Source organism: Gobio gobio (assembly GCF_949357685.1).
Source record: "Gobio gobio genome assembly, chromosome: 25".
In the NCBI taxonomy this organism is placed as follows: Eukaryota; Metazoa; Chordata; class Actinopteri; order Cypriniformes; family Gobionidae; genus Gobio; species Gobio gobio.
The window spans coordinates 349,187-359,186 of record NC_137121.1 but is presented as its reverse complement, the minus strand read 5'-3'; the positions used below and the strand labels follow the sequence as shown (position 1 = coordinate 359,186).

Sequence of the window (10,000 nt, the reverse complement as noted above, 5' to 3'; positions counted from 1 at the left end):
AGGCCATTTTGGGCAGCTGTGGTTGCTACTCCTGTGCAGAACAAAGGACTGGAACAGTGGCTGGAGCGGAAAACAGGCCATCTGGCTCACGCTAGGGTCAGCTGAAGGAGCTGTAGGCCACGGACAATGTGGAGGTTAGAGACATAAAACTGTCTGAAATGGCTGGGCGTACTCCATTAGCGGAGGGAACCAAGAGATGACAGGATTGTGCGCATCGTGAAGTTTAAGTGGCCGCCTGGCCGGGAAAAGATGGCGGTTAGCGTTTAGAACAGTCTGGAACTGCAGCTCAACCAGAAATATCCTATCAATCCAAGATAATGTCCAGAATTCACTGGGCGTGGCTGGACCATGGGTTATCCTGGAGCTCAGTGGACCCCGTGCGGAGCTGAGAGACTGATAATAAAACGCTTTTCTCAAAGTGATAACGTGCACTTATTCGATGAGAAGCCTAAAACACGTCATGACCTGCGTATATTCAGGTGTTTGACACTGAAATCATTGTCTCAGTCTGATTCAGATGATCTGGTTTGAGTGGCACGTGCATTCATTAAGCTCAAAAGAGACTTTGCATAATAGAAATGTCAGGCTTGAATTTATTCAATTGTGTTCAACGATCACTGAACAATTACTCCAATCAAAATCCCATTGTTTTCAAACGGAGTAGGAACACTCAACCCCACAGTTGACTTCAGTTACCCGTCTATGGGTCTCACATCACCAGCCCATTTCTGTTCTGTGTGTAGAACAGTTATAATACGCAGAAACATGTATTCCCCTGATCGAAACTCAGTGTCCAAACTTTAACAATATCACGACTGAAAGCTGCAATTCAACCAGGCGCGGAAAACAAGGATTTGAGCTGTGCTCTTACGGTCTAGCAGCTTTTTGTGTTAATTATTTTAACATGTTAAGGGTTTTTGACAGCCCTAACTTCACCTGTCGCTCCAGACGGATTCGGTCACATTCCAGGTCGTTTCGAGCGGCTCGTTCCTGCAGCAGTTCTGCTCTCACCTGCTCCATCTGACACACACACAACCACACACACACACACACACACACACACACACACACACACACACACACACACACACACACACACACACACACACACACACACACACACAGAGTTACACTCATCATTTGTCCTCTTATATTATGTGTTTGATGTGTGTTATTCCTCCCCACAGAGCAGATCAACATTATAATGCATCATAACTGTGCTCAATATAATGCATTAATCTGTGTTATAGTGCAGGAAACACCTCTATAACCCGTCACACACACACACACACACCAAGTGTAATAAAGATAATGATGATGATGATGATGATGAAGAAGGTGTGTGTTATTCTGAGCAATGTCTGTGGTTCTTTGTGTCTGATTGGGATGAAACTGACCGACTCCAATTAGTGAAACACAGTTGACTGAAGGCCAGAAATAGAGAAGCAGAAAACTAGAGAACTAGAGCCTCTTTGTGTTTAAAGAGCTTTAACAGGGTCAGAAACACAGTCCATTACACACTGACCATCACGACCTACTTACACACACACACTGCACACCAAATCCAGACACACACACACCAAATCCACACACACATACACACACACACACTAAATCCACACACACACCAAATCCACACACACACACACACACCAAAAACCAGTCCCACGCACACACACACCAAAACCAGACAAATACACACAGACACTACACACCAAAACACACACATACACACACACACACACACACACACATCAAAACCAGACACACACACACACACACACACACACACACATCAAAACCAGACACACACTTTCTCACACCCACACACACACACAAACACACACACACACACACACACACACACACACACATCAAAACCAGAGGCACACACACAAATTCAGACACACACAGACACTACACACCAAAACCAGACACACACTTTCTCACACCCACACACACACACAAACACACATACACACACACACACACACACACACACACACACACACACACACACACACACACACACACACACACACACACACACACATCAAAACCAGAGGCACACACACAAATTCAGACACACACAGACACTACACACCAAAACCAGACACACACTTTCTCACACCCACACACACAAAAACACACACACACACACACACACACACACACACACACACACACACACACACACACACACACACACACACACACACACACACACAAACTACACACATCAAAACCAGAGGCACACACACAAATTCAGACACACACACACACAAAATATATCTAAATTACGGCTCATGCGCTCAGTGACAGTTAGTTCATGCGTTCATGACCTCAAGGCTAGATTATTGTAATGCTCTACTGGGTGGTTGCCCTGCTCGCTTAATAAATAAACTCCAGCTGGTCCAAAACGCAGCAGCTCCAGTTCTTACTAGAACCAGGAAGTATGACCATATTAGCCCAGTTCTGTCAACACTGCTCTGGCTGCCTATTAAACATCACATACATTTTAAAATCTTGCTTATTACTCACAAAGCACTAAATGCTTTATCTCCAGTACTTAAGCTCTTAACACATTATCCTCCATCACGTCTACTGCGGTCTCTAAACTCTGGAGCTCTTCTAGCATTGTTGGGGAAGCTGATGTTAGTCTGTGTTTATCCCGAGGTTTACTGCAGTCAGCCGGATCCGGATCAGATGGAGGACCTGATGTTCTGATCTAATCTGACCTCTGACCTGTGATGTTGCCTAACTCATAAATCACACACTGTGTGTTCATTGGCCAGGGGAGAACTGAGCGACTGAATCTGGCTTCTCCAGAGGGTGTTACTCAGGATGAGTGTGTGAGTGTGTGTGTGTGTGTGTGTGTGTGTGTGAGACCTGCTCTCGTCCTCGCTCCAGTCTCTTCATGAGCGCATCTGAGCCGCTGCGCTCCTCCATCACACTCCTCTCCAGCTCACACACTCGCACCTGCAAACACACACTGATGCATCATGGAAAATACAACCCCAAATCAGAAAAAGTTGGGACAGAATGGAAAACGCAAAAAAAAAAGTGATTTCTAAATTTACTTTGACTTGTATTTCATTGCAGACAATATGAACACAAAATATTTCATGTTTTGTCTGGTCAACTTCATGTCATTTGTAAATATGCATCCTTTCCTGTCATTCAGACCTGCAACACATTTCAAAAAAAGTTGGGACAGTAAAGCATTTACCACTTTGTAATGTTGCCATTCCTTTTCACAACACTTAAAAGACGTTTAGGGACTGAAGACACCAAGTGATGAAGTGTTTCAGGTGTAATTTTGTCCCATTCTTCCTGCAAACAAGTCTTAAGGTGGGCAACAGTTCGGGGTCTTCCACACATTCTCTATTGGAGACAGGTCGGGACTGAGGCAGGCCAGTCAAGTACCCGAACCCTCTTCCTCCACAGCCAGGACTGCAGAATGTGTGCAGAATGTGCTTTTGCATTGTCTTGTTGAAATATGCATGGACGTCCCTGGAAAAGATGTCTTCTTGAAGGCAGCATATTATGCTCCAAAATCTCTATGTACTTTTCAGCATTAATGGAGCCTTCACAGAAGTGCAAGTTACCTTTGCCAAGGGCACTGACACAACCCCAGACCATGACAGACCCTGGCTTCTGGACTTGTTGCTGGTAACAGTCTGGATGATCCTTTTCTTCTTTGGTCCGGAGCACACGGCGTCCATTCCTCCCAAAAAATACCTGAAATACTGCTTCATCTGAGCACAGTACACGTTTCCACTGTGTGATGGTCCATCCCAGATGCCTCGAGCCCAGAGAAGTCGACGGCGCTTCTGGACACTGTTAACATAGGGCTTCCTTTTGGCACAGTTCAGTTTTAACTGGCATTTGTGGATGTAACTACGTATTGTGGTACTTGACAAAGGTTTGCCAAAGTAGTCCTGAGCCCATGTGGTGATATGGCTTCTAGATGATGACGATTCTTGATGCAGTGCCGCCTGAGGGATCGGAGATCACGGTTGTTCAGCTTAGGCTTGCGCCCTTGTCCTTTACGCACTGAAATTCCTCCAGATTCCTTCAATCTTTTAATTATGTTATGCACTGTTGAATGTGAAATATCCAAATCTCTTCCTATCTTTCTTTGAGGAACATTGTTTTTAAACATTTCAATAATTTTCTCACGTATTTGTTGGCAAACTGGCGATCCTCGGCCCATCTTTGCTCCTAAAGGATTAGACCTTTCTTGGATGCTGCTTTTGTACCAAATCATAATTACAATCACCTGTTGACATCACCTGTTTCAAATCACATCATTATTTAACCACTTTACCTCATTACTAGCCCTAAATTGCTCCTGTCCCAACTTTTTTTGAAATGTGTTGCAGGTCTGAATGACAGGAAAGGATGCATATTCACAAATGACATGAAGTTGACCAGACAAAACATTAAATATTTTGTGTTCATATTGTCTGCAATGAAATACAAGTCAAAGTAAATTTAGAAATCACTTCTTCTTTTTTTTTTGCGTTTTCCATACTGTCCCAACTTTTTCTGATTTGGGGTTGTACATGAACATTTCGAAACTTTTGAAATTCAGTGTGTGTGTGTGTGTGTGTGTGTGTACCTCCATGAGTTTGTACTGTCTGTCATCATGTGTGTGTCGATTCTCCTCCAGCTCTTTAATTCTCTTCTGCAGCTGTTGAGTTTTCAGCTCCGCCTCATTCAGATCAAACTCACAGCGAGAGAGTTTCTCCTCCAGGACACAGCGCTGAACACACACACACACACACAGTGATGAAAGACCCACTAAGCAGAGCGTGAAACTGAATTGAGTCACGATTGCAATCATGTGTGTAATAATGTGTGTTCACATTATTTCAGACCTGATATAGTCTGGGTTAACTACAGACCCGATATAGTCTGGGTTAACTACAGACACGATATAGTCTGGGTTAACTACAGACCCAATATAGTCTGGGTTAACTACAGACACGATATAGTCTGGGTTAACTATAGACCCAATATAGTCTGGGTTAACTACAGACCCGATATAGTCTGGGTTAACTACAGACCTGATATAGTCTGGGTTAACTATAGACCCGATATAGTCTGGGTTAACTACAGACCTGATATAGTCTGGGTTAACTACAGACCCGATATAGTCTGGGTTAACTACAGACACGATATAGTCTGGGTTAACTATAGACCCAATATAGTCTGGGTTAACTACAGACCCGATATAGTCTGGGTTAACTACAGACCTGATATAGTCTGGGTTAACTATAGACCTGATATAGTCTGGGTTAACTACTGACCTGATATAGTCTGGGTTAACTACAGACCTGATATAGTCTGGGTTAACTATAGACCTGATATAGTCTGGGTAAACTACAGACCTGATATAGTCTGAGTAAACTGCAGACCCGATATAGTCTGGTTTAACTACAGACCTGATATAGTCTGGGTAAACTACAGACCCGATATAGTCTGGGTAAACTACAGACCCGATATAGTCTGAGTAAACTACAGACCCGATATAGTCTGAGTAAACTACAGACCCGATATAGTCTGGGTTAACTACAGACCCGATATAGTCTGGGTAAGCCACAGACCCGATATAGTCTGGGTAAACTACAGACCCGATATAGTCTGAGTAAACTACAGACCCGATATAGTCTGGGTTGACTACAGACCTGATATAGTCTGAGTAAACTACAGACCCGATATAGTCTGGGTTAACTATAGACCTGATATAGTCTGGGTAAACTACAGACCCGATATAGTCTGGGTTAACTACAGGCTGCTTAAGAGTTTCCCACAGAGAGTGTGTTTGTGAGTGTATGTCTGTGTGTTTGTGTGTGAGAGAGTGTGTGTGAGTGTGAGTGTATCTGTGTGTGTGTGTACCTCTCTCTGTTGTTCCTGTGTGGCGTGTGTGTGTGTGTGTAGTTGTGTGTGTGTGTTGTGCAGCTGTGTGTGTAGCGTGTCCAGCTCTTTGTGGCTCTTTTCTCGGAGTGCGTCCACCTCCTCCTGCAGCCGCTGCGTCTCCTGCTCTGAGCTCACGACCGCCGCGCTCATCTACACACACACACACACACACACACACACACACACACACACACACACACACACAGAACGAGTGAGATCAGAGCCGCTGTCCATCAGACGCAGGACTCGCGTGTCTCCTCTCACCTCCTCCTGCAGCCGCTCAAACACTCGCTCCTGGCTCCTCCTCTCCTCCTCTAACGCACTGCGTCTCCTCCGCAGCTCCTCCATCTGTCGGCTCTCCTCCTCAAACCGGTCCTTCAGCTCACGATGAGCTCGATTCAACCTGCTCAGCTCACTCTGAGAAACACAGACCAGATCAGACCAGATCAGACACAGATCAGACACAGACCAAACACAGACCAAACACAGACACAAACACAGACACAGACACAGACCAGACTCAGACACAGACCAGACACAGATCAGACACAGACCAAACACAGACCAAACACAGACACAAACACAGACCAGACTCAGACACAGATCAGACACAGACCAGACACAGACACAGATCAGACACAGACCAGACACAGACCAGACACAGACACAGACACAGACACAGACCAGACACAGACACAGACACAGACACAGACACAGACACTTATCAGACACAGACCAGACACAGACACAGACCAGACACAGACACTTATCAGACACAGACCAGACACAGAACAGACACAGACCAGACACAGACACAGACCAGACACAGACCAGACACAGACCAGACACAGACAAAGATCAGACACAGATCAGACACAGACAAAGATCAGACACAGATCAGACACAGACACAGACTCAGACACAGACCAGACACAGACACAGACCATACTCAGACACAGATCAGACACAGACCAGACACAGACCAGACACAGACACAGACCAAACTCAGACACAACACAGACACAGACCAGACACAGACCAGACACAGATACAGATACAGATACAGATACAGATACAGATACAGATACAGATACAGACACAGACACTTATCAGACACAAACCAGACACAGACCAGACACAGACCAGACACAGACCAGACACTTATCAGACACAGACCAGACCAGACACAGAAAAAGATCAAGCACAGATCAGACACAGACTAGACACAGACACAGACACAGATCAGACACAGACCAGACAAAGATCAGACACAGACCAGACACAGACCAGACACAGACCAGACACAGACCAGACACAGACACAGACCAGACACTTATCAGACACAGACCAGACACTTATCAGACACAGACACAGACTAAGATCAGACACAGATCAGACACACACCAGACACAGACACAGACACAGACACAGACACTTATCAGACACAGACCAGACACAGACACAGACCAGACACAGACAAAGATCAGACACATACACAGATCAGACACAGACCAGACACAGACCAGACACAGACCAGACACAGACCAGACACAGACACAGACCAGACACAGACACAGATCAGACACAGACCAGACACAGACCAGACCAGACCAGACACAGACCAGACACAGACCAGACACTTATCAGACACAGACCAGACACTTATCAGACACAGACACAGACAAAGATCAGACACAGATCAGACACAGACCAGACACAGACACAGATCAGACACAGACACTTATCAGACACAGACCAGACAGACACAGACCAGACACAGACCAGACACAGACACAGACACAGACACAGATCAGACACAGACCAGACACAGACACAGATCAGACACAGACCAGACACAGACACAGACACAGATACAGATACAGATACAGATACAGATACAGACACAGACACTTATCAGACACAGACACAGACACAGACCAGACACAGATCAGACACAGACCAGACACAGATACAGACACAGACACTTATCAGACACAGACCAGACACAGACACAGACCAGACACAGACACTTATCAGACACAGACCAGACACAGAACAGACACAGACCAGACACAGACACAGACACAGACACAGACCAGACACAGACCAGACACAGACCAGACACAGACAAAGATCAGACACAGATCAGACACAGACAAAGATCAGACACAGATCAGACACAGACACAGATCAGACACAGATCAGACACAGACACAGACCAGACACAGACACTTATCAGACACAGACCAGACACAGACACAGACAAAGATCAGACACAGATCAGACACAGACAAAGATCAGACACAGATCAGACACAGACACAGACCAGACACAGACACTTATCAGACACAGACCAGACACAGAACAGACACAGACCAGACACAGACACAGACACAGACCAGACACAGACCAGACACAGACAAAGATCAGACACAGACAAAGATCAGACACAGATCAGACACAGACCAGACACAGACCAGACACAGACACAGACACAGACACAGACACAGACCAGACACAGACAAAGTTGCGCCACGTTATCGACCAGGCAGAACAATCCTTCCAACCACTATAGATAGATTCTCAAATAGCTTACCTGATCTGGCTCGGCTGCTCAGTGAACCCAAACAAACAGATGAACTAGAGGAAATGGCTAGCAGTATGAGCACGATTTTATCTAGCACATTAGAAATTGTTGCACCAATTAGATTAAAAAAGGTTAGAGAGAAACCTAAAGCACCATGGTACAACAGTGCTACACATGTTATCAAGAGAGAAACTCGTAACTTAGAGCGTAAATGGAAACAAACAAATTTAGAGGTCTTTAGAATCGCGTGGAAAGATAGTATGTCACGTTATAAAAAGGCCCTTAAAGCAGCCAGGGCTGAGCATCTCCGCAAAATAATAGAAAATAATCAAAATAACCCAAGGTTTTTATTTAACACCGTGGCTAGACTAACAAATAAACAAACATCGCCTGAGCAAAATATTCCGTTACAGTTTAGTAGTAATGATTTTATGAATTTCTTCACTGAGAAAATAGAAAGCATCAGAAACAAAATTGTAAATGTACAATCTTTAATGATGTCTTATGATTCAACCGCAATTATCGCCCCTCAAGAACTACTACACCGCTTTACAACTATAGGACAGGAAGAGCTAAATAAACTTATCATTGCATCTAAACCAACAACATGTTTATTAGATCCAATACCCACTAAACTACTGAAAGAGTTGTTACCTGTAGTGGAAGAGCCTCTTCTCAATATTATTAACTCGTCTTTATCTTTAGGTCATGTTCCAAGAAAATTCAAGTTGGCAGTCATAAAACCTCTGATTAAGAAGCCACAATTAGATCATAATAACCTAGCAAATTACAGACCAATTTCAAATCTTCCATTTATGTCTAAAATACTAGAAAAAGTTGTGTCCGCTCAATTGTGCGCTTTCTTGCAAGAAAATGATATCTATGAAAAATTTCAATCAGGATTCAGGCCGCATCATAGCACAGAAACTGCACTCGTTAAAATCACAAATGATTTACTTCTAGCTTCTGACCAAGGCTGTATCTCAATACTAGTTCTACTCGATCTTAGTGCTGCGTTTGATACTATAGATCATAAACTACTCTTAGATCGACTTCAAAATTATACTGGTGTTCAGGGACAAGCATTAAACTGGTTTAGATCGTACTTATCAGACCACTACCATTTTGTCTGTCTAAATGGGGAAAAATCAAAGATAACATCAGTAGACTATGGGGTGCCGCAAGGATCCGTGTTAGGCCCTCTGCTATTCTCTATATATATATGCTGCCACTTGGTAATATTATAAGAAAACATGGAATTAATTTCCACTGTTATGCTGATGACACTCAGTTATATATTTCATCACGACCGGATGAAAACGCTAAATTATCTAAACTGACAGCGTGTGTTGAAGATATTAAATACTGGATGACGTGTAATTTTCTGCTATTAAATTCAGATAAAACGGAGGTGTTACTTATTGGTCCAAAAAACTGCCCACAAAACCTCTCGCAATACAACTTTACCTTGGAAGGATGTCCTGTCAC

At 44.1% G+C, this 10,000-nt stretch overlaps 2 protein-coding genes across 2 annotated transcripts in view; one reads left to right on the top strand and one right to left on the bottom strand.

Annotated features, from left to right (window-relative positions):
- Nucleotides 1–10,000, top strand: part of LOC307121775 (uncharacterized protein) — a gene marked incomplete at its 5' end in the record, with an annotated part of 194,234 nt that overhangs the window by 102,464 nt on the left and 81,770 nt on the right. The window lies entirely within an intron of this gene.
- The window catches only part of LOC307121774 (cingulin-like protein 1), a gene marked incomplete at both ends in the record, with an annotated part of 36,448 nt that overhangs the window by 3,479 nt on the left and 22,969 nt on the right, over nucleotides 1–10,000 (bottom strand). Inside the window, 5 exons of the mRNA XM_079809531.1 lie at nucleotides 937–1,020; nucleotides 2,890–2,979; nucleotides 4,625–4,768; nucleotides 5,905–6,075; nucleotides 6,190–6,342. Coding sequence (XP_079665657.1) covers nucleotides 937–1,020; nucleotides 2,890–2,979; nucleotides 4,625–4,768; nucleotides 5,905–6,075; nucleotides 6,190–6,342 — 642 coding nt within the window. The remainder of the gene's footprint in view (nucleotides 1–936; nucleotides 1,021–2,889; nucleotides 2,980–4,624; nucleotides 4,769–5,904; nucleotides 6,076–6,189; nucleotides 6,343–10,000) is intronic.